This window comes from Aquila chrysaetos, chromosome 16, assembly GCF_900496995.4.
Source record: "Aquila chrysaetos chrysaetos chromosome 16, bAquChr1.4, whole genome shotgun sequence".
Taxonomy (NCBI): domain Eukaryota; kingdom Metazoa; phylum Chordata; class Aves; order Accipitriformes; family Accipitridae; genus Aquila; species Aquila chrysaetos.
Window position 1 is genome coordinate 30,036,093 of NC_044019.1, and position 24,824 is coordinate 30,060,916.

Genomic DNA, 24,824 nt, shown 5'->3' on the forward strand with positions numbered 1-24,824 from the left:
AAACAGTCACTGTGGTCCCAAGACAGCAACTATGTGCTAGTGAGGCAGACAGGGCTGCCCAGCCCCAGGAACAGAGCCTAGAGACTTATTCTTCCCAAGACTGTCAGATTAAGGGCAAAACATAGTAGAAATACCAACTCCATTACTATGGGTGAATGGGTCTAATGCTCAACTGATGTCAGTTTTGGCCCCTCTTTGAAATGAAGCAGATTTTCTTTAGAAGCACTCCAGAAACTTTATACTACCTGCCAGCTGCTTTCTTCTGCTCTGTCATGATGGCTGATGCCAGAAGCCTTTACAGGTGCTGCATCGTGGCGTCAACAGCAAAAAGCTCCTCACTGGTAGGACCCATCTGCTGCAGATCTGGATCTCCTCCTGGTCCTGCTCAAGGAGTTGTGCTTTTCTCTCCCTCAGTTTTGAGTTCATTTGTCTTTGCAGTGGAAAGTTTCCACTGTGCAGGGAAGTCAGTTTTTAGGTCAGCTTCCATCTCTTGTGGGGTAATCCCTTTTGGACAAGAAACCTTAGGGATGTTTAAACACCGTGTCACTCTGTGCCCTTCCTAAAGTTCAATAGATGTAAAATAAAATAGAGCAGAGAGAATGTGCGTCTGAATCAATAGTGTTAACAGATTTATATCTCGGCCTGGCTTACCAGTTAAATTATGATCCAAAAAACTTGCTACATTAAACAAAATTATTGCTCAAGGCATCAGCAGGTCCATGACCCAGGTGCTGGTCAGACACCAGTCACCAGAGCTCAGCCTCGCAGACAGTTGTCTTTTGGAAGATAAAGTGCAAAAAGCCAAGCTGACTTCAGCTTACTTGGAAGAATTATGGGTTGTGCTCTCAAATGCTGCCACTCTCCAGGCAGGTCTCCCCGTTTTAGCCTAAAAGGCAAAGCTGCTATGATGCTGCTGCCTGTGCCAGCCGGTCTTCTCTCAGTTCCCCAAGTAACTCTTGAAACCTATTAGCAAATGTGAAGCAAATCCGTCAAAGTGTGAAAGTTGGGGAGATCTTCAGCTCTGTAAAAACAGATAAAAAAGCCAAGACCTGAGTTTGTTCCTGCACTCAGGGGAAAGCCATCATATGAACTTAACCAGAGTAGTGGCTACAAGAGAAGCCACACAGGAGGGAAACAGAGAAAACCCTGCTTTCTATATTTATTACTGAAGTATGTTAGTTTAGCACTGGAAAACTCCAGCTAATATCCTATTGTGTTAGGCATGGTGTATATAATGGGAGATGGTCCCTGTTATGATCTGAATGAACAAGTGTGAGGCGGAAGAAGAATTACTCTCCCCATTTCATCCCACATCATACAGGAAACCTGTGGTGGCTTCTAGGACTGAGCAAGATGACTTGAACCCCAGCCTGGTGTTTGTCTGTGAGTCCATCTTTCCTGTCTTTCCCCTCACTTCTAAAGACTGACATCTTGTTAAGTAAAATTATTCAAAACTGGGTTTTTTCAAGCTTTGCCCATTGCTCAGGTGGCTGACTGTTGGAGGACTGAGAATGCAGGAAAACAAGTGGAGAATAAAGCTTTTTGTGCTATTTATGGCTTTACCTTTCATCTCAGTGGGAGCTCTTGGTAGTAGCCCCACAGGTATTAACTGCAGATGGGTATACTAGCAGGTATTGACCGTACATACAGAAATTAGAGTGGGTGCTCATCAGGCAGGCACTGATCTGGAGTCTACCCGCTAGTCCTAGCCTCTGTTTCAGAATAGCAAAAGTTCCCTCTCCTCTTTCCAGATTACCAACATGTCCCTCAACTCCCTGTAGAGCAGAGCACTCTTGAACAGATCATTTGAATCTGCAAAGCATTTAAATAGCACAATGCAGAGTATTTGTCCTGTAGAAAATACCTGGAATGACAGGTGTTATCCTGGTAGAAAGCAAAACTGCCTAATGCTGAAAGAAGAGTTTCTTTCAAGTTCTGTTGTTGTCTAGTGAAACCCCTCAGCCAGGCTGTGATGGAAAAGATGTGCAGTGAGGTCCAGCTGGAGCAGCTGACAGTTTGGCTCAATAGCCTCCTAATTAAATGCAAAAGCTAACAAATTTTGATCAATTAGAACAACTTATTTGAGAAATCCAATTACTTTTCAGATAAACGCCCTTAAAAATTATTAGCTCTGTTTCTTACAGATCTGAACTCTGGCCGTGTTTTTAATTGCTGCCCAAGTAAAAGCATTTGCTGTATCGAACGAGGCACGTAACACAGCTTTCTTCTTTACAGCCCCATGCCCCTGCACGATGCAAATAAAGCAGACGCTGGAGAGCACCACTTTGCACTTTTCACAGTCCCAGCAGGCTGCAAAATGCAACACAAAGGCAGATTCCCTCTAACTCCATCTTGTTAGGTACTTCCAGAGATCTAATTAAGGCACCGAATCACCTACCATCTCCTCTTTGGTTAATGGAAAACGATAAGCTATTTCCAGGGATGATTCATGCAGAGGACTCAAAACGCTTCCGCCTGCCTTCCCCTTCTCCTCCACTGCTGACAGCAGACCTGAAGTGGGTGGACTCCTATTTTGGGGGCCTCAGTGAAGGGTCTAAAGTCAGCCTGGATGAATCTGGGCTGACAGAAGGATCATCTGTTACCGTGGTATGTGAAGTCAATCCTGGTTAAGCAGGAAGGCTCTGTTAAACAGGAATATTTTGATACTTTGTAGGAGCCATAATGCAAGTGCGATCAGACAGCTGGGCTTCCACACAGGTTGTGCTCAGCTCAGGGAGCTGGGCCCTGTCGGGTATACCTACTTTCTTGTTATCTGCTTCATCCTCCATGGATTCAGTATTTATCAGTTATTATCATCAGGTTTTTTTCCACTTGAGGCTAAGGGATTTTTGGTGGAGAGTCTGAAGGGTGCTCCTCTTGCTTGCTTTTTGACATACCTGGAGTTATGTCAGGATGCAGAGGGCATCCCCACACATACCTTACAGTACATTCACCTACATCTTGTCCATGCTGGATGTGTTTCTTCTGAAAGACCTCCAAGCGATGGCAAATGCCAGTCCCCTGCTGTTCCCCTCTCGGCAGCCTGCTCCAAAGTTCACGGACATCAGCTTCAAGCCTCCTGCTGGGTTTTGGCCGGGTCCCAGGGCGCATCTCAATGCCAGGACACTTTCTGCTGTCTGACAGGAACATTTGTTTTCCTTGTTTTCATTTTAGTCCTCATTCCCTCCTTTTCTGACATCCTAATTAATTTGTCTCTACGTCAGGGCTTTGATTTATTAATTTGTTTTTACACTCTTCAGATATCTGCAGATACTTATCAGACCTCTTGCTCTCAACTAGTTTCTTAGACAAGCACCGGAATATTTTGCCGTCTTGTTTGTTAGCAGTAAGTCTGGATGTCTCCACCATCCCAAATCCACGTGCTAGTCCTCCATGCTCAGTAGTTTGCCGATTTGCATATCAGGTCCAAATGGATTTGCTTTCACCTTGCCACTGAAGAGCAAGTGTCAGGCCTTGGTTTTCTTTGGTAGCCTCCACAGCTGGAAAGAACAAGCTACCCTCCTCCATCATATTTGCAAGGACTAAAAAAAATCCACAATATCCAGAGAAAGGGGGAGTTCTGCACAGCCTCACTTAGTACTACTTTACTTATTTGTGAAACCTCTTAAACCTACACCAGGATAGAAAAGCCTAGGGCACAAAGCAAACGATAGCTAATACTTTGCATGTCCACAACAGCCTCAGCCTTTCTGCCATCAAGACCTTAATGCAGAGTTCTTGAGGTAGGAAAACACAGTGACATCCTTCTCCAGACTTTGCTGTCTGAATTTGGTGGTGTACAGCAGAAATCAGAGTCACACCAATGTCTCCTTCTGTCTCTTAGGGAGGAGACCAGCTATCCAGAGGATGAATAAGAAAAGATATAACATGACTGAGTGCACAGCTCCATCCCTCCATGGGAAACACTTCCCATTTGTTCCCCCTAGTAATGATTATTCTTGACATCTACATGGCAGGCTGACTCCTCACACCCAGCCCATAAAGGATATTTCACACCACAGTGGGCACAATAGCCTTTGAAATACTTGGTTCCACTTGGCTACAGCTATCACTGTTAACATGTAGCATTTCTTCTAAGAGCTGGAGGAGGAAGCCTTACCTGTGAAGAGCAGCAGGGCTTCATCCTCCCTCATCAGGATCTATCCTGGTACCCCCCACCCCAGGAAGGCGCACTCAAACAAAGTACAGCCTTTTCCTGCATGTGAAGCAAGGTGAAACCAGGTTAGCAGCAAATAATGGCTGCTGTGGGCTTATGTCGGTAATTTTAGCTTTACTTTAGGTACTTTAAAGAGGAGTAGATACTCCTGAGCATCAGATGCGTGATTCTGTCTGTCCAACCTCCTATCCCAATTTAATTTCTCTAAAGCAATTGATACTTAAAAAAACTTTTGCTCAGTGCCCTTATGATTTTGCTGGCATAGAAATCAACCATTGTAGGAATTAATTGAGCAGTAAAATAATAGGAAATTTATTAACAGGTGAAGTATTTGCAAGCAGTTTAATATCCTCATTATTAATTCAGTGTATAACCTCATGTAGATCCCTCCAGTGGAAACTGTGCTGTTAGTGTATAGAAGAGCACTATTTCTAAGGCTTGCTGTGAGGTTTAATGCCTCCCCCATGCTTTATTGTATATCATTACAAGAAACACTTGAGAATATGTGTTGTTAAAAAACACCAGGGTTTTCTTGCCAATTCTGCATGAAAAACAGTTTTAGGCTTGCTCTTAGTTTTGCAAGAATTTGTGAGTCAAGGGAGGGGAGTAAAGGACAAAAGCAAATGGGAGGTACCTTTGGTTGGTAAGGCTGCTAAGCCTGCTGCATCCCTTTAAGGCTTTGAGAGCACCTTACTATGGTATCCCTCACTTCTCAGTTACATTGCCTGATAGGACTTACACAGCAAGTGTCTGGCAGCAGCAAAGGCCAGGAGCGGCATCATCATCAACAGGACACAGTCCCATGGGGTCTGAGGACAGTGGACAGAGCCAAGGGCTGGTAATGGGCTTCATCAACAGCTCCAGCAAGCTATGAATCAGGTCCGGGGTCCATCCAGGGGGTCCCATCAGGAGGTGGGCTAGAAACAAAGCCATGATGTGGGTCCAGGACCCACCTAGAAGATACAGCTAAAGACTGGATCAAAGTGACCTGCAGCATAGATCCAAGGTCTGTAGATCTCTCCCTTTAGGAGGCAGAGCTAGGACATAACTCAGGCAGGGACTGAACGGTCAGTGCTGAGCTTAAATGGGGCCCATGGGCAGAGGGTGTGGGTCCCAGCTGAGGCTGGTCAGGGCAGTTAAAGCCTCATGGTGGCCTCTGGGCCCTGAGAGCCAGATCACCTACGGGTGACTCAACGTGACCTACTTTTTCATTAGCTTGTCAGGAGGAGATGGCTGGTGGAAGGAACCAGAAGCATTTTTACCCTGGTGATAGTGGTCACGCTCTAGGCAAAGACCGAGTGAGAGGTGGGCTTTGAATCTCCAGATTCCTTGGTCACACTGGAGGAAGGACTGTTCCTAAGGGAACGGCTATTTCAGGTAGGTGCTTGTGCCTGAGTGCAGACAGCTCTCCCTGTTAAAACTGCTTCCTTTCTTCCTTGCCCAGGAGATTAAGGCTGCCTTTTAGCACACCCTGTGCGGCAGAGCAGAGCTGGCAGGATCAGGCTGTCAGTGCCTTCTCATTCAGTTGTGAGCCTGGAAGGAGAAAAGCCAATTCCTGATAACAGGAACGAGCTCCCCAGCCCCACATCCTGCTCTTTCCCCTCAACCCACCTAATGCCCTTCCCCCCCTGAAAACGCAGCCCACCTCTGACAGACTGCTGTTTCACCCACCCCTTGCTTTTCTGCCATGCTCTCAGCTGGGACCATAAAGACCTCTGTAAGTATATCTGTGCCATACCAGTAGCAACGCTGCGGCTGGGAAGCTGTAAAGGCTTCATGGCCAAACTCAGTGCAGTTCATGATCAGCAGCAAAATGCACAGCACAGCTGGAAACCTCTGTTCCATAAAGCACAATGTCCTTGTTGCAAACCTGCCAACCCTCCTCCTGGCTTCTGCGCCTGTATGTGTTGTTCAACGCTTGTTAACGTTACAACAGCCTTTGAAAAAGCAGCACTGTCTCCGATGTCCTGCAGTTGTGTCCATTCAGAGTTTATGACCCGTTTTTTTCCCCATGTGCTGCATTCTGTGATTTAGCAAGAAGGAGGGCTAATGAGACTCAACTTCTCGGAAAGATCTACCCTCAATTTTCTCTTCTGCAGTTTTAATGAATTTGCAGTCTCTTGTTATATTTACCAAGTGCCCTGTTGTTATCATGACAGGGCTGGCCAGTACAGCAAACAAGACACTCGCTGTAGTGCCTTGTAGTAATGTAATGCTTCCCACGGCAGTAATTGGATGCGTGCTGTGCCCCTTAGCCTTGACGGAAATAATTTTCCCGAGCTGTTCTCTATCATCATTTCATCATCTTTGTGCTTGTTCATTGTGTTCTGGTAGCAACCAGAACCCCTCACCATGAACCACAGTATTGTACAAGGCGCTGGACACACAGTATGAGAAAATTCTTTATGCTCTGAAATGCTCAAAACACAAAATCAAAGTACAACGATTCTTGTTCTTCTTCCTCAGACAGTACCGTTAAGCCATGCTTCTAACAAACCCTTTCTGTACGGCAAAGAGAAAGCAATTAGGCTCCTGAAAGGCTTATTTCATTAGGAGCTTTATTAATTTGTGTCACAGATATAAGCACGGGACCTTTGCCAGAAGTGATGGAGTGTTGGTTTTCTTAATGGATAATAAAGCAATAAGCGCTGAAATGCATTAGTGCGTTAGTCTGGGATGAGTGGCCAAGGAGTAATGAGAATGCTTGAGCGGCAAGTGTCTTGATGAAGCATTAGCAAGGTCTGGCTCTGTTGACATCAAGCGCTTCAAGATTTGGGGTTGAGCTCTGATACTAATGCATTAGGTGGTTCTAATGCCGTTGCTGAGCTTGCAGTAACGTGAGTGTAATGTTACACTGACAGATGCAGTAATTAGAGCTTGTTATGAGCACTGTGACTAAGGATGTTGACGGGATGAGCTTACAAGTTAAGAGGTTTTAGTTCCGGAGCTGTTTCCCCAAGTAGAGATCTTGGGCATCCTCGCTCATCTTATTCCAACCACAATGAGCAGATCTGGGTGTGAGAAGTGACTGCTGCAGGCAGGGATAGCCGATACCGTTTGCATCTCTTGCATTACAATGGCAACACCCCTAGGCATTTCCCGATGGGAAAGGGAAAGCAGGCATCTCTCCACCCTGATGTGTTCAAGCTGATCTGATCTCCATGCAAGGCAGAAGTCTATCCCTGAGGGTATTCACCCTGTTGGGGAGCCTACGCTGAAATATAACACTTGGGACCCTGCAGCCTTCTCCTGCTCCCTTTCTACCACCTGTCAGTACCGAAGTGAAACAGTGGGAAGGCCAGGGAGATAACACCATCCCAGCAGAGCTACACGGGGGTGCTCAGAAGGGTCCAGCGTAGGTATTGCAGGTGCTCTGACAGCATTGCAACTTAACACCATTAGCACTGATCAACACTGCATTCAATTCCAGCTGCAGCACTGATGGTGCTGCATCTGTAGTGAGATGCTGATTGAGTCTTTAGTCCAAAGAGGGTTACAGCCGTACCTCAGATCATCACTTCAGAACAGATATCCACTTCTGACTTGCTTTTCCCACGTAGGGCTGCTGCCAAGGGCCTTTCACTCAGCTTGATGGAGCGTCTCATCGAGAGGTATGGGGAGAAGATAGTGAAGATGCTGACGATGCAGTACCGAATGCACCAGACCATCATGCAGTGGGCTTCCTCGGAGATGTACAGCGGCCGGCTCACTGCTCACCCATCAGTAGCCCAGCATTTGCTCAAGTAAGTGACTTGCTCTTCACTGGTATGAGCAGAGATGTCCTTTTCATTCCACTTCAAGCAGGGTTTGTCCCTTCCCTGTGATGGAGTTTTCCATTCCTCCTGGCCCTGTGATAGCATTTCTGTTTCATCCTTTATTTCATCAAGGAAACATTAACTGGGGGAGTTGTCTTTTTTCTAATGTAACAAGAAGTCATGCAGAGTTAACTTCTGTTTCCTCCTTTGGTATGATGAGCAACAAAGATAGATCCCCTTGCACCTGGTGAGAATATGTGAAGGCCTGATTTGCAGTGGGCATACCCCAAGCAGTGTTTCTCTATCTCAAGCTCTCATTGAGGGTAGAACCAGACATGAGTCTTTTATTGTGTTTCCACATGTCCATGTGATTATGAGGGCCAGTGTGTGTGTCCCATCATTGGTCCCAACATTGACATCACAAAGATCAGAAAGCAAGGTTCCCTTTCTGGCTTGGATAGTTTTACTGCCAGGACAGCACCTGAGGCAGGTCTGATGGCATCCAATCCATTCCTTGTCTGCAGCGTTTTTCCCTTTCTTTGGTAATTTAAAGGAAGTGACTAGCATTTCATTTCTATTGCGTCCTGGGACAGGGAGTTGTTTGCCAACACACACTGTGACTGTCAATAATTGGTGCTTTTTAAAATTGCAGTCAGTGCAGTTCGGGGAGGTGGATGGGAAAACATTAATTCCCTCTGTTGGACTCGGAGAAGCATAAAATATCACAATGCTTGTCTGCATAAAGCTATTGTATTTTTAGCAATAATTTTTTTTAAATGCAAATATTTAGGAGTCAGAAACATTGATATTCCCCTAGAATCTCTTCAATTCATAATAGATCCAGTTTTGGACAGAGATAGCTGGAGAGGCCATTTTATCTTACTTGTTTCAAAATAATCTTACTTGTGACCAGTGTGAATACTACCTGGATGGGAAGAGCAAGCTTTGTGTTTGAGAAAGCCCTGGCACCCTCGTCTACATCCACTGCAGTCAGCGTGAGGATTTCTGCTTGTGTCAGCATGCTCTGTATTAAAGCTTCAGGGCTATCGAGGCTTCAGTTCAACTTACATCAGTGAAGCTATGCTGACTTCTATCTTGGTTTATATATATTTGTGTATACATACATAATTTTATGGGTGAGTGTGGTGGGATCTGCAGGTAAGAGTAGGCAACGCTGGTTCATCGGTGCCAGGAGGAGCTCAGCTGAGCTGGATGGGACTCATTCAGCAATGTTTTAGCCATACAGATCTAATTCCAGGACCTGTGCTGTACAAAACGCTCTTCTTGATTGTTTGTGTTCCTTGCTGTGCTTGTTTTTCCATTTAACTTTGGAAATTAAAAATAGCAACTAGCGAAGAACCCCAGGCAAAATGGCTTGAAACCGTTAATATAGGAAACAATTGAAAAGCTGAAGTTAGGCAACTTTGTTACTCTGATGATCTGGTTATTTTTATAGCTGATGGAGTGAATATTTTTCTTTCCAGTCCGCAGTGCAGCTTAGTCCCCTGCTCAAGGCCTTTTTCTGCAGAAAGTTTGTGGTTTCTAAACTCATAATCAAACCTGCCAGTCTACAGCCCTGCTGACATGTCGCATGAATACAGCAATCCTCAGTTCAGGCACTGGACCATGTAAAGTTTCTCTAGAAGACCAGGTAATGCAGGGCCTTGATATTGGACCATGATCTTCTCATGTTTAGGTTGCTAGCAAAAATTCCTTCATGATACTTGTGAGCATCTCATGTGTTTTGTTGGCTTAGGCCAGATGATTTGCTTAATCCCTTACCTGAGCAAGAAATAAGTTTTAGCCTCTGATAGTTCTAGGAAAAGCTTTCTTATAAGCAGAAGCATCCTAGGGAAGTGGAAGGCTGGTGAGTGCCAACAGGAGTTACCTGCTCATACCAGAAAGCAGCCAAAGCCTGGGCTGCAGCTGCAATTGCAGCAGCAGGATTTGACAAGTTCTGGGTCTGTAGCTTTTTGTTACGTCCTTCCTAAGGGCTCTGGGGTGATAAGCGAGGAACCTGAAGAGTCCCAAAGCACAGTCCGAGGAGGGGGATCTCCATCACTGCTGGAAGCACTTTGAGCTCTTCCTTTGAAGAAAGATCTGACTGGAGTGATCCAGACTGTAGCTCTCACCACACCTCTGGTATTGACAAAGCCAGCCCATACAATTGTATTCTAGCCTTGAATTTACAATGACTGTGGTGCCATTTTGAGAGGGGAAGCTTGAAGAAGCGTGTCCCAGTCTTGAGACATACGGCTGGGATGAGGTCCAGGTGCAACCACCTTGTGCTACAAATTGCGGCAGGGAGTTTTTGGTCCAGCTGAACTTGTAAAGCCTGATACCCGTGGGCTTTCATTCAGAATGACTCTTCAGGGTATAATCCCCAATGTCTGATAGTAAGGCTGCACTCCCACCACAACCTTTCCCTGAACAGCATTGTTGATGCAAGTCTCATCTCCTTTACCTGAAGCACAAAGATTGATCTTTGGAAAAAGAAGTGCAGCTCTGCTCCAGACGACTTCATATTTTCTTACCAACTTTTGCTTTGACATCGGAGGCACTTGGGAATGCTTCGTCTGTGATCTGTTACAGATTTCTGCGCCACTATCTTATCTCAAAAAAGGATACTTTGGTTTCCTGCGTTATCTTTTCAGGGGCAGAGTATTTCCAAGGGAGCAAAACCTTCTTCCCAAATCTCCCTTCCTTCTGAAATGGGTGACAAAGCACATCAGAAACCCCCACACATCTCCAGAATTAAGTCAGGGAGGCTGCAAGCAGTATTTTTCACATTTAAAATTTGTGACTCAGTCTGTGAGAAAATGGTTTGAAAATCACCAGCTGTTTCTGCTGTCAGTTTTTATCTAAGTACAGTGTCAGGTGTAAGTGCACTTACACCTCCTTAGCACTTTTTTTTGGGCTAACACTCCCTCGCTGATGGGGAATATGGGGGAACCCCCACAGTAGTGAGACACCTGGAAGATGCTCAGAAGACAGAATGCCCCTCGGTTACAATGTGCAACTCACCCAGCTGGGATCACTTCCTCGCAGACGAAGCACAGGGTGCCTGGATGTCCTAGGGTAGTGTGTTGAGCCTGAATCCAGTCTCTGGCTGCAGGGTCAACCTGGTTTATCATCACAGACCAAGAATCTCCCCAGGAACAAAAGTCCATCTCTGCAGCTTGGGCTAGTTTGCAGGTGGGAGAAGTGCCTTTCCCCTTCATCCTGAAGGGATAGGAAAGCACTGAACAGCTTTTCTCCAAGGTAACAGCCAGTTCTGCTGTAATCTCACTGCCTTGGAAGAGCATGAATTCTCCTGTCATCTGAAAGATTTATGTAGATAATTACTCCTCTGAAGCGACATTCCCAGGGTCGAGATTTTTCCTGGCACCGAGAGGTGCTGCAAGGGCTTTCTGTGGCCACTGCTAGTAGGCAAAGAATCAGGATTATCTACATAGAGAACTTGGCTTTTGCTCAAAGTCTTTTGTCTGCACAGACGTGGACAGTAGTAGGACAGTAAGCAGGGCAAGTATAAAGGAGATGGGAAGCCTGTTAGTTTTGATGTTACAAAGAGAGGGAGAGAAACCCGTTGTGCCCACCACAGGGGAGGAAACACTCTAATGGGGAACTGGAAGCGGCCCTGTTCCAGACATCGTGGAAAGTAAATTTTGTTGCTGCTCCCAGCGGTCCTTAGAAATGGGGAAGGTACCTTGTGCCTCTGAATCCAATTGCTGGGCTGAGACAGCCAATCCCCAAAGCCAGGGAAAGAGCTCTTCCTTTGGGCTCTGGTTTTCTGTAGGACTGGGTAAGGTGCATCCTGGGCTCTTTTGCAGGGGCTTTGGCCCCCTGTCATAGCTGCAGTGATCTCTGTACCTTCCCAGCTGTGCATTACAACAGCAATAGATTCAGACAGGAGAAAAACGAGTTTCAGTCAAGGGAGGAGACTTTTGTTGTCAATGGAGTGAGTAATGTCCGGAGTCCATGGGAAGCGAGGGTAGTTGGTGGCATACAAATGCAGAGGAACAGACATGCAGTGCTGGGAGTCCTGGGAAGGAGAGGCTGCAGCTGGGGGCTTGTCTTGAACTGGAAACTGCCTTTACCCTCACTTCCCTGCCTGTCATTTGGAGGTAATTTTCCTTTTTGATGGCTTGCCATCTGCCTTGTTTATTTGCAGAGTCTCCAGAGTCAGAGCTCTCTGTGATTTGTACGTGATATACAGTAACATATCGTTGTTTCAGAGCTCTCCTGCCATCTCCAGGCTTTCTGTTCCTGCTCTCCATTGTCTGTCCTCTTTCTAGGCTGTGACTTCAGCTAGCAACTTCCTTGGGTATTAAAATATGGTTTATTAATTTTTTTTTTTAATGCAGCAGCTTTAGATCTAGAAATGATGTGAAACCCCAAGTCCTCTGTGGTTCCTTGTGCTGCACTTTCTTCTCTTGCCCGACAGCACTGCTGTCAAATCTCTGGCAATACTTCAGGCACTCCTTCTCCCTCTCTACACTGTAAAAAACAGAAAGGAGCTGCCACATCTCCCTAGGTCTGCATATCTTTCCTGTTCGAGACCATTTAAGCGAGACACTAACACCCACACACTGTACCCTTGCATTGCAATAACTGGTCTGTGTAGCATAGCCAGTGGGAAAGCTCTCAGCACTGCTGGCTGGCCTCTGTGAGACTCTCCGGGGCCCTCAGCTCTTCATTTGCATTTTGGGAGAGCATTTAAGCAGCAATCCCATGGTGCAGAGCAATAATAGCTTTTCAGATATGGCTTTCTGGCGTTGCCAGACTCCCCTGGGCCTCTTGGGACTTGCTGTGCCGTTGGTTGTGGCTGCCATGTGGCACTGAACCCAGGGAGCCTGGAGCTGAAAGCCGGAGGACCCCACCAGAGCTAAAGGGCCCTGCTTAGTTATTGCACATGACATGCTCTTCAGTAGCATCACTGCAGATGCAAAGGGGACCAGAGCTTGGTAGAACAGAAAGGGGGGAACCTCAGTTCTGAGTTTCTGTCATTCTTCACCACCTCCAGAGCCAATTTTCCTGCATTTTCACCCCACAGGATACCACTGTTGGTCTGTTGCCTTGTCCCTTAGAAGCAATATGTAGCTATGTTTTCCCTCTGTCCTTACAGTGTTGTTGGGAGGAGTAAGCAACAACATAACTGATCATCCCTCTGGCATAATTTCAGCGTTGTTAACTGGCCCTTTCCCAAATACCTTGTGCAGGGACCTGCCGGGCGTCACCTCTACAGAAGAGACCACAATTCCCTTATTGCTTATAGACACTGCTGGCTGTGGCCTGTTTGAGCTGGAAGTGGAAGATGAACAGTCTAAGGGGAATCCAGGTACCATCGTTCGGAAAATTTTGTTGGTCAGAATTGATTGTCTGAGGTCCTCAGCCTCCCATGGGCTTGGCCACTGCACCAGCTGAGCCACGTTCCAGAAATGTCCCCCTCCAGAGCAGGTAGCGGGGGGAAGGTGGGGTCCTCAGGGAGCCTTGCTTATTTGAGAGATCATTTCCTCTGTAAATCCTCAAGCTCAAGGACTCTGAGCCAGAACGGAGTGGCCACAGGGCCATGATGACAGTGTGCAGCTTGTGGGTGGCCATGCTGGCTACCTTTTTCCCTTGCAGAGAGCATGCTGTGGACTAGGACAGGGTGGAGGATCCCTGCAACAGATGCTTTACACAAGTTGGTAGGGCAAATAGTATCAGGCAGAGTGCAAGGCTGTAGATGTAGCTCAGAATTGCCTCCCAGTCCTCTGCTCCTTTCATGAAGTCCTATATTGCTCTTCATGAATTTTCTTAAGACATTGAGTTTGTTGCTGGTTTTTGACTTAAAAAATGGGTTTCATTATGAAGATTGAGTGTAAAGTCAGGCTCCGTAGCTATTCTGATAAAGCAGGAGAACTTTGAAAATGATGATGCTACCACCTTTGTGTCCTCACACAGCAGGGCAGGTGGTTGTGATTTGCTGTTCAGGGATGCTACTACTCATGCTTCTCTAGATTTAGTCTGGCGTCTCCACGCCTGCTAGCTAGCTCTTAAGAGGCTCACAGAGGGCCTTTGCCAGGAGGTGTTGCACATGGGCTGTCCAAAATCTGGTGATTCATCTGACAATCCACATATCCCAACCTTGTTATGGAGATAGCTCTCCTAAAAGCATTAGGGAGAGCTTTTAGCCCAGAAGGCTATTAGCAAAAGGATTGCTAGGAGGGCACAGTGAGCCTTGGTTTTGGGGAAGGTAAGACTCTTCTTTCAGGGCAACATCTTCCCCTGGATTGTAAATTCACTGCCTAGATAGGCTCTGCGGTGCCTGGAGGGGACCAATCTCTGTGTGCGGTGCCTGTGCCCTGCCACCTCACCCATGGCCACCCCTGCCTGCCTGGCTGCTGCCTGCACTTTTCCCAATGCACTTTTCCTGATGGCCAAACCACAGGCTTTTCTAGCCATTTGCTCTCACATGGCCAAAGAGCTTATTTGGCAACATGGCTGCCTGCTTCAGGGTTTCACTTGTTTTCTTCTCTACTCACCAGTGCAGATCTCATGCCAGCAACAGATTTCTGAGGCTTCAAGTCTCTCTCTGCAAGACAGAGAAAATGGACTGTAAAATACAAGGACAGTTTTTACCAGTTTAAATATATTTTGCCTTCTCTTGTTTGAAGACCTACCAGCATTTAAGTGCCTCTCATTCTTCCATATGCCAGTCCCCATGGGCCTGCTGAACAGAGAAAGACTCTTGTCCCCAAATGGAGACCCAAAAAGACTTGTCTACCATAACTCAGGGATTTTGAGCAGGGGATTAAATGCATGTCTCCCAAAATTTGGGAGGCAGCCTTTTGGAGCAACATTCTTGATTCTTATACCTGTGTTTTGCTGCAAAACAGAGAGTAAAGTCAGTCCAGCCAATAAACCAGTGAAATAGTTCACATTTGTATTTAACTTGCCCTCATTAGATCTCTCTGAACCAGCCACCATCCTGAAGAGCCAGTTTTTTATGGCAGGCTGCTTGCAGTCTCTGGAAGGTCTGAGCACATGGACCTGAGCATGAAGCTTGTTTATTTGGTCATGGGGGTTTAGAAATGCAGGAATTTGAAAAAGCAGAATTAAAAGGAAGGGTGGAGTTTTTTCAGTTGCAGCACAGAGAATTTTTAGTGAGGCCTAGGGTCTCACTTCAGAGGGAGAATAATCCATTGCCTGCATTATCATTGATCTCTCAGATTAATATGGGAAGGCCAGAGAAAGCCAAGTGCTGTTAAGAAAGCTCTTCTTAAGTTTAAGTGAGCTGGTGACTTGGAAAGGCAAGAAGCAAGCACAGTGCAGTCCTAGGAACAAGGTTACATAGCACATCAACATCTAGCCAAGCAAGCCAAGTTGGGAATCATTACCCCCATGCAACACTGGACTGCAGGCAGGACTTTCCTTAGCCTTTGCTTGCTGTTTAAGGGGAGTTGGGCAAATTTCTCCAAGTCATGGCATGTCCAAGCTAGTGGCTTCGGCCTCTACCTGCCAGCCTTTTCCCTTCACCGCCCCTTCTGCTTTCTGCCCTAGGGGAGGTGCAGCTGGCCAGTTTGCACATCCAAGCCTTGGTGGAAGCTGGTGTGAAGGCAAAAGACATCGCTGTTGTAGCCCCCTACAACCTCCAGGTAAGATGACCCTCTCCTGGCATCTCCCCTCTCTTTCTGCATGCACGCAGAGCAAATGCACAGAGGTGGATTCAAACCTCGACATCTTCAGGAGTGATACCAAAACGTCCTCAGAGAAACGAAGGTGGAATTCAGCAGAGCCAAATTGTATAATCAGCATTTGTGGCCAACTTCACCACATTTAAACAGCTTGAGGCCATGGAGGGAAGAGGTGTCAGACAGGTATTTTCCACTCCTAGCCTCAGGAGTCAGTGCTTGACCTTCGGGAGATGTGAGTGCTCATCCTTGTGTGTTTGAGGGGAAGGGACTTTACCAAAACAGTGCCATTTTAATCCTTTTCACCTTGCACTTTTCTTTAAAAGACATCTTTTGTGTGTTTTTTAGGTGGACATGCTAAGAGAGCACCTTTGCCACAGGTACCCAGAACTAGAAATTAAATCAGTTGATGGTTTCCAAGGGAGAGAGAAAGAGGCAGTGATCCTGTCGTTTGTGAGATCCAACAGGAAAGGTAAGAGTTTGCTGCTGGAGAGTTACTCCATGGGGAACGGGAAAGAAATGGGAACTGCGTGATTGCTCCAAGGTTGCTCATCGTGTTGCCAAGTGCTGTGGTTTAATTGCAGTTCTGACGGTCTCTAGCACTTTGCTCTGAATGAATTTACTGTCAAGAACCTTCCTTTTCAGCCTTTTCTTTCTTTTTTTAATGAACAAATATATTTGCTGTCAGAGTTGCAGAGGAAGGCACCCATGCTAGGCAGCAGGTAAAAAGGAAGCTAGGACTGCTTAGTTTGAAGGTTTCCTGGCTATTGAGGTCTCAGAAATTATTTGAACTGGGGTCCTAAGAATGGCACAAGTCACATTAGCACCACATTTACTGGAACGCCAAGCACTTCCTGCAAAAGGTGAAAATTTAGGGGGCTTATTTCTTGGATTTGGAGCCTGTTTTGGGTCACTTCCCTGAAGAAAGCAAACAGGAGCTGGCATTATAAGTCATGCACAGAAAATGCTTCTTTTGGGAGCAAAATCTAGAGCGGAAAATTGAGTTCTTTCCTATCAGCAGCTGCAGCAAAAGTTAATAGCTGGAAAAAAGCTGCTGCCCTGGAGTTGTGAGGCTCCTTTGGTGAACCCATGCTGAAGGGTTTTGTGGCAGCCAGCTTGAGCGGAGGGCATGAGTGGGACCGCTCTGTAAACCACCTCTCTCCCGTGTGTGAACTACTGCCCTTTTCAAACCCACAGTGAGACACATCCCTTGCTGCACTACCTTTGCTGCTAATGCTGCTGAAGATTAAACACTGTGTATGTGCTGGGAGTGCTGATGTCTAGAAAGAAAAAAAAGGGGAAAGGATGGATGGAAGGAGGCTTTTTTTTTTTTTTTAAGAAAGCCTAGAGCAAGAAAAGCAGTGTTGTGGGGAGAATGGAGGTGGGGGACAGGACTAAGAATAGTCCTTATTCATGAGTGACTCACCTCGCCTTTGCTCAGTGGGAGCTGGTGTCCTCCATGAAGGCATGCATCCCCCGGCCCCTTCCCATGCACAGCGAGCAGCCAAAGCTCAGACGCAGTGCAGGAATCACTTGCTTTCCTGGGGGCACGAGGCAGCTTCTCATGGTGTCTGGGCACAGCTCTGGTCTGCATGGGGCACAAGAGATGTTGTTAGCCCCCTCTGAGACCCCTGGGAGAAATCCATACCCTTTTTGCAGCTGCATTTCTCAGTTCAGAGGAGGCCAGGGACATTGACCAGCAGTGCCTGTCCCTCTGCAGCCATTACCTATCCAGCAGGAAACCCTCTTGCCGGATCAGAGGAGTTGGACTTACCCTTGCAGTCAGGCAAAACCACATCAGAGAAGCTGGAAATTGTTCTCTAAGCTGCAGAGCACGGAGAGGGGAATCACCCACACCCTGTTCCTCAAAGGCAGTACAAACTAGACTGCTCAGCCACAGCAAGACAAGGCAGAAACAGAGCCAGGCTGGTCACCACACGGGCAGAGACATTAATTTCTTCCCAACTGGCCTCCTCTTTATCCCCAGGAGCTGGAAACTCAAAAGCCGCCCACACTACACTTCTTGCTAGCTGATCCTCACTGAGTCATCTTGGCATTTGCTAGCTCTTACTGCTTTTTTTTGACAAAATAGTCAGAGAGCAGAAGCAAACCTTGCAGAGTTTCCTAAATGGCTATTACTTTAAACCTGCCAAGAGTTTGGGGCAGGTGGGGGAGGGGGTTGTATAGGACCGGGTATATTTCTTTACCTGCAGTTCCTCTTCTGTTGCAAGGAGATCCTCTTCCACCTTTCTCCGTATTGTATTTGCTCCCAGGTCCTAGCTTGACCTTGCGTCATGGGCCACCCAGGAAAGTGTTTCTCTTCTCCATGTGCCACCCATCCTCCTGCGACCCTGGGAGCTAAGTGGGAAGCCCTAGCTCTGGCTGGTGGGTGGTGAAACAGAGGCAGAAAGATGAAGGTAACAGTGTGTCAGGGCCCAGAGCCCAGCAAATACTGACTCCCACCCTTCAGCTAAGCAACACTTCAATCATTTGGGCCAAATCTAGACCTGGAGCCAACCCTGTACCCACTGACGGTCCTACACCCCTTGGTTTCTTTCTCACAGGTGAAGTGGGCTTTCTTGCGGAAGACCGGCGGATAAACGTAGCAGTGACCCGCGCCCGGCGCCATGTGGCTGTCATCTGCGACACCCGCACCGTCAGCAATCAAACCTTTCTGAAGCGGCTGGTGGATTATTTCAGCCAGTATGGGGAGGTACGCACAGCCTTTGAGTACCTCGACAACCTCGTGCCTGAAAACTACACTCAGGAGGACTGCAGCGAGCGGCAGCAAGGTGCAAAGCTTCCTGCAGCATCTGGCCCCAAAAAGCAGCCGCCTCTGGGGAAGAAACTCAAAGCAGCAGCAACCAAACCAGGGTGTCAGAAGCCAGAAGCGAGTTTCTCCCCAAACACAAACAGACCTGGGAGAGAGAGCCCAGGGACGAAAGACTGTGCTGATGGGTTCAAGGCCATGCTGGTGGCCTTCCTGGAGAGCAGTGAGATGCAGTTGGATTTCCCCCCGTCCCTCAATTCTCACGATCGGATGCTGGTTCACCTAATGGCAGAGGAGTATGGGCTGCAGCATGTGAGCACCGGCGAAGGGAGGGACCGGTACATCAGCGTTCGCAAGAAAGAGCCTGCTGAGACTTTGCTACCCACAGCCACCCCCCGCAGCAAGCAGCTCCCCCTTCCTCAGCCACAACATTCCAGCAGGGAAACTCCTGTCCCTGCTGAGCCAGGAGGAAGCAGTGAGGGCTCAGGAAAAGTGGACCTGAAAACCCTGCACCTGGAGAGAGTTCAGAGGGAGAAAGCCAGACGGGAGGAGGCAGCGAGGAAGGCTCAGGAGCCCAATGCCAGTCTTCAGGGCAGCAGCAGAAAAAAAGACAAAAGGGAAGCCAAAGGTAGGTCACTCTCTTCGTAACCAGAACAATTAATGGTTTTCCTTGAATGGATCATGCTATTTAATCCCCATGTTTTTGCCTCCAGGCCTTGGGATTTGTCTGCACATGTGGAGCATGGGATGTGGCTCTTGGAAAGCTCTCTGATGCTTTTCACTGCAGAGATGTGAGAACTGGCAGGAGCGTGCATCACTTGGCTGCAGCATCTGGGGAAGAGGGGTTTTGGATGCCTGGAGGCATGTTTCTTAAGTCAAAAGAAAAACATTAGGGACCCTTTCCCAGGAAGAGAGGCTCAGGAGTTAGATTGGAGGCTCCCAAAGGTAGGGAGAGGGACCAAGAGGAATACCTGGCCCACACTGAAGGATGGAGTTGCCTCCTAAGCAGAGGCAGGGGAAAACAGCCAGGAGCTACTGTCCTCCCTGCCAGACATGGTCCCTTCCTCTTCCCCAGCCCCCTTTTAGCAGCAGGAGACACCCAAGGATGCTGCAGGTGGGAGCCTTGAGCTCCTGCTAGTGCCTTTGAACACAGGCCAGAGTTTACTGGCATGATGGACCTCATAAGGGCAAAAATCCCAGTCACTGCAAACGGCAACTCCCTGGACGCCGTGCTGCTTCTCACTAGCCCAGGCTGTAGCTGCAGGTTGCTCTGGTTTGTTCTCAATTTCTAAGCAGGTGGTTAAATGGCATGGGCTATTCCCCTGTCTTCTCCCCAGGAAAGCCAGCAGTTAAGAGCGGAGCAAACAGCATGGCAGAAGAAGATATCGACGCTCTGATTTCTGCTGCCATTAAAGCTGACAACACCTGTGGCTTCCCCCACTGCAAAGCCAGCGTTACAACCCTGGGACAGCTTTGCCTTCACTGCAATAGGCGCTACTGCCTCAGCCATCACATCCCAGAGGTATGTGTGGGGCCAGGCAGCCTGCCCAGGGCTTTGAGCGCTGAGGGGGCTGGAGAGGAGTAGGATGTGCCAAGCAGCATGGGTTTAACATGGGAATTTTCCCTGTTGAGCTTCCCAGACAGGATTTCCTTGCAAGGAGTTAAAAGCAGAACCCTTTCTGTCAGAGCTTTTGCTAGAGCTGCAGTTAGAAAGGGCTGCCAGGCATTAACACATGGGCTCTGCACACCTCCTCCTGAGAGCTTTTTCTTTTTTCCCCTCTTGCTTTGTTCCCTTCTTTACCATTCTCTGGCATTTACACTCCCAGGTCATGCAGATAAAGCAAGGCAGAGAGGAGAAATGAAGAGGCATGAGCTTAGGGCAGTGACTTGAGGGAGCCTGGATACTCAATTCCCAGCTCTTTGCAGATTCCCTCTGCAACCTGGGGACAAGTCAAGGCTTGAGCCCATACAGAGCAGTGCTGCATGCCTGGTTAGCAATTAGGCATTTCCTTAAGTGCCTTACTGGCTTGGAGCTGAGTTGCTCCACACTGTGCAGCCTCAGCTTTAGCTCCCATCCATACCTGAGTGACAGCAGTCCCTCAGCCTCTTCTACTCTGCTTTCTTGTGGTGGAGGACTCTCAAGCAGGCATCTCAGCAGCCCTGTAACATCCTGCACCTCTGTGGGAGGGGTAGTGTGATGGCCACTGAACCAACAGCTGCTTCCTTGCTGTTCTTCCATAGCTAGTTGAAAGCCCTTTCCTCCTCAGATCTGGGAAGGAAGGAAACTAAACTTAAACTGGTGTCAGGCTTCATCTTTCTGTTCGGGTGCAGAGGCAGGCAGGTAAGTTTAAGCCTCCAGGGTTGGCGGCGTGATGCTTCATGGTAAGCTGGCCTCGGGGTTTGAGTCCTGTGGGCAGAGCTGAGGCGGCTGGGTGGTGGCTGTGACGAGTACGTGGACTGAGGTAACGATTTTCCATTCAGCTGCAGCCTCCTGTGCCCATCGTCCCTCATCCTACATCACCTGGGTGTAGCTCTTTGCCATGTGGAGCCTCCCAGAGCTTAGCAACATTTAGTGAGCTGACCTATAAATCCTCAGCATAGATTTTTTTTTTCCCCTTGTCAAGTACTATCTGTTTCCATGGCAAAGAATAGTTGCATTTATGGTCATTCACAATCCAATTGGGATATAAATTTATTTCCTGCAGAATCACCTCTCCCTGCTGAATTGTAATGAGGACTCCAATGAGAAACAATTGGAAGGATAAAAATCCATATCAACAAGTTTTTCTTGAATTTTAAAGTTCAGCCCTTTTTCCAGGTGTTGTCAGGCTTTGATGTGAAATAACCTGGGACCTCCTATCCCCTAAGAGGGGCTAGCACATACCTGGAGCCATCTCAGAGGGGCTGGAGCCTCTGCATATGGAGGGTCCCTGTTCAGAAAGAGCTCATGTTCCCCCTTTAGCAGCCCCCAGCTGCTGAACCCATCCCCATCCAGTACAGCATAGCAGACGTCAATGACTGATGGTCAACCTGCGCTCCAGCACCTACTGATGCAGGAGTTACCATCTGTTTTAAAGTTGGTCTGGAGGGTCTGTTAGCTACAGCCGGTTTAGATCAGGCAGCAGGCTCAGAAATCCCAGTCCTGGCTAGGAGCCGTGTGCCAGGTGCTGTGCATGGCTATTCCCAGCCATTGACAGCCTGCTCCAGTAGCGCTAACAGGGACAGGAAGGTTTGTCACAGCACTGGAAGAACAGGCTGGGATCCTCAGATCAGCTTATGTTCATGAAAACATCAAGTGACTTTGGGATGGACCAAGCAGAAGGGGTAAACTTTTAGGATCTCTAATTTAGACTTGGTGGAGATGATTCAGGATGGTGTTGAACTTGGCTTAATGCATCTTAAACATGGTCTGGGCTTCAGCACAGACTGGTTTTGGAAAAGGTTTACCCGCACAAAATTAGCATTATGAAGCTTTTTTTATTCCAGTACAGAAGACAGATCTAATTACATTAAAGCAGCAGATAAATGGCTAAAAAGGTCTCTTCTTATTTCCCAAGTCACCTTTCCTGTTTCACTCCTTTTTCCCCTCAAGTCATACTGTATTAGCAGAGAACATAAGCGGGAGCTCAGTTTTATTTCTAGCCCTCATGCAAGAACCGTAAAAGATCCAGCTGTTCACATGACAAGTGTGAGTTTTCCCCAGATGTTTAAAGTTTTGGAAGAAGGCACTTAAACAGTCCAAAAGGATGACTTACCTGCTGTGCAGGTTCCAGAAGGCCAAAAATTATGTTTTGTTTTCTGTTAGAGGAGCTATAAACAAATGGGAGGTGGTTTTAGGTGGGTGAAAAGCAGGTGGAAGAGGAATTCCAGGCTCTGGAAATAAAATCTCCTTATTCTCAAGTATACAATCGCTGCCCTGTTTCCCGGCTGCCGCCAGTGTCAGTTCTCTCTCCACCAGGTTCATGGCTGCGGGGAGAAGGCCAAGGCCCACGCACGGCAGAGGATCAGCAGAGAAGGGGTTCTCTATCCTGGGAGCGGCTCCAAAGACAAGTCCCTGGACCCAGCCAAGAGAGCCCATCTCCAGCAGCGCCTGGACAAGAAGCTCAGCGAACTGACCAGCCAGAGAAAGAGCAAAAAGAAAGACAAGGAGAAATGAAGGATCTGAATACTACTTTTTCAACCTTGGAGTCACAGGTCAGACTACATAAGCCAAAGATGCTATTAAAGGTACAGGGCCTTGCTGAGCCCGAGAGGAAAATAGGAGCTCTCATTTTTGGGTGGTAGACAGTTTGGAGCCAGTGTGCCTGAATAAATAGTCACTGGGCCTCCCTAAACCACAGAGCTGAGACAGGAAGGAGAGCAGCTTTATTTGTCCCAGTTATCCTTATTGACAAAGTAATGGATGTACACAGAGAGGCTAGAGAATGCCAGTAAAGATGGATATTAAAACACCTAAAGCAATCAGCCGTCACTGTGACATTTTTCCCTGCTACAGTAAAAAGATAAGTGTCTGAGTAGGAACATGAGAAGAACTGAAAACCCCAGGTGACCCTCTTCTCCAGGGAGGATGACTAAGAAAATGGATGCCTCCAGCTCCGTTTTCCCAGTCCAGCAATCCTCCTAGCACTGCCTGGAGTTGGAGTGGACTGGTGTGTCCACACAACAGCCAGCAAGACCCAAAGCCCCAGCTTGCCCTTTGGGAGCGGGCAGAGTCGGGCTGCATCCCCTCCCCACCATGCAAAGGGGCTGCCGGGTGTGGGCTCAGCCCCACTGCAGGATGTGGCCCATGCAGTGCTCAACCCTGCTCCAGGGCTGCGTGGGGAACGGAGAGACCTCAAGTCCTTAACCTTGCCAGCACCACGGCAAGCTGCTCCGAAACCCCTGGACCACTGCTCTGGGATAGCTGCCATCCGCTGCCTTTGCTCACCATCTCTCCCAGTAGCACTGGCAAGGTCTCTCCCTCTTCACTGTGTGCCGTTCCCTTCCCAGACCTGCTGAGGAGATGCATTTCTTTTCCCTGTCCTGCCCTTCCCACAAAGCTCCTTGGAGGCCTGTGTCCACTGGGAAAGTCCACAGTGGCAAAGGCAGGGTACAGCTGTGTGAGCTTTGTGCAGCCCTCCCAGGCAGGAGGGAGCCTCATGTTCAGCATCGCCCATCCCTCCCAGAGCTGTTCCCTGGTCCTGTACCACCCCAAAACTAATCCATCTCCCACGTTGTTTTCTACCTGCTGATCCTTATCTGCAAAGCACCTCTCCATCCACCCACAGCCTTCTGCCCCATCCGCTCTCCTTGATGGCTCCGAGCAGGTACCAATGCATCGCACAGGGTCCACTACCCCCTGAGGAATAGCTCAAGCAGCCAGTTTTTGTCCCCAGGGTGGCACATGTGGGCCCCAGGATGAAGGAAAAGGTGCTGAGATGCCTCCACAGAGGAATGGTTGGAGAGGGGCACAGTAAAAAGCCCCAAACCACGCATGCCCCATCATTTTGGGGGGGTGAACATTGCAGATCTTGCCCACTGGTGATTTCAGCAGCAGGGGAAGGCACTCATCTCATCCTGACCAAAGGCTCAGCAGTTTGCAGGAGCTGCAACATAGCTAAGCATTTCTATGTCTGTCTCTCTTCCCGAACGCTAGATGAAGTAGCTAATAAGCAAATTTTTCCCCCAAATCTCAGTGCCTGTTAGTACAGGCTGTGAACACCTTCAAAAAAACCCTTCCTCATCCTTTAGTAAACCTCATCCTTCAAAAAAACCTCCATTTGCAGCCCCAGTCCTGGGCAAACCCAGTCTGCCTGCACCTACCTCAGCTCCGAGCATTGCCTTGGCTCGTGTCTTGGTGCCCGGGGCTGGCTGTGCGTCAGCCCGCAGAGGGATGGCACCGGCTTGCACGGCAGCAGATGGGACATCGGGGCTCCTGGAGGGAAGGGTGGGCAGGAGGAAGAGACGGAGCGTGGGAGAAGAAAATCTGCGCATCAGCAAGCGGTGTTGGGCATATATGGGGGAAAGAGCCAGAGTGGTGCCTATGAGGGGCTGCGGAGGGGGAAGATGCAACAGAAGTCGCAGCCTCATCCCGAAACGAAGGTCAGGCAGAGAAGACAGATGAGCAGCAAGGAAGAATGCTGCCAGCTCAGGGTACCACCACAGTGTTATCTTTAATTGGGGATAAATGGCTCATTCACACTTTTTTTCCACTCATATCATTCAAGCAACCACATCCCTGACCATGCTCACCCCATGGCACCGGCTTTCTGGCAAACAGCCCCAAACACCCCCAGATTTCCCTGCCTGGCTTTCTGCCAGCATTCTGCAGGCAGAGAAAAGCCAAGGCTCTGGTGCAAGCAAGGGATGCGTCTCCAGGGCATCCTCTGCCCACCAGCCCATGCCATGGGGGAGCTCCATCAGAGCCCTCCATCTGTCACCCTCCAGAAAATAGAGTGGGCATCGGCTCT

At 48.2% G+C, this 24,824-nt stretch overlaps 1 protein-coding gene and 1 long non-coding RNA gene across 2 annotated transcripts in view; one reads left to right on the plus strand and one right to left on the minus strand.

Annotated features, from left to right (window-relative positions):
• IGHMBP2 (immunoglobulin mu DNA binding protein 2) overlaps positions 1–22,836 on the plus strand; it is a 46,545-nt gene extending 23,709 nt beyond the window's left edge. Inside the window, exons 9-15 of the mRNA XM_030038154.2 lie at positions 7,738–7,920; positions 13,152–13,270; positions 15,475–15,569; positions 15,954–16,077; positions 18,170–19,003; positions 19,713–19,897; positions 22,334–22,836. Coding sequence (XP_029894014.2) covers positions 7,738–7,920; positions 13,152–13,270; positions 15,475–15,569; positions 15,954–16,077; positions 18,170–19,003; positions 19,713–19,897; positions 22,334–22,531 — 1,738 coding nt within the window. The 3' untranslated portion in view covers positions 22,532–22,836. The remainder of the gene's footprint in view (positions 1–7,737; positions 7,921–13,151; positions 13,271–15,474; positions 15,570–15,953; positions 16,078–18,169; positions 19,004–19,712; positions 19,898–22,333) is intronic.
• Positions 918–23,542, minus strand: LOC115351463. Its single transcript, XR_003926816.2, has 6 exons — positions 23,223–23,542; positions 17,032–17,193; positions 14,457–14,527; positions 4,917–5,094; positions 4,121–4,216; positions 918–1,021 (listed from the first exon to the last, which is right to left on the minus strand). It is a non-coding gene; the product is annotated as an uncharacterized LOC115351463 (long non-coding RNA).
• Positions 23,543–24,824: the final 1,282 nt, after the last annotated feature.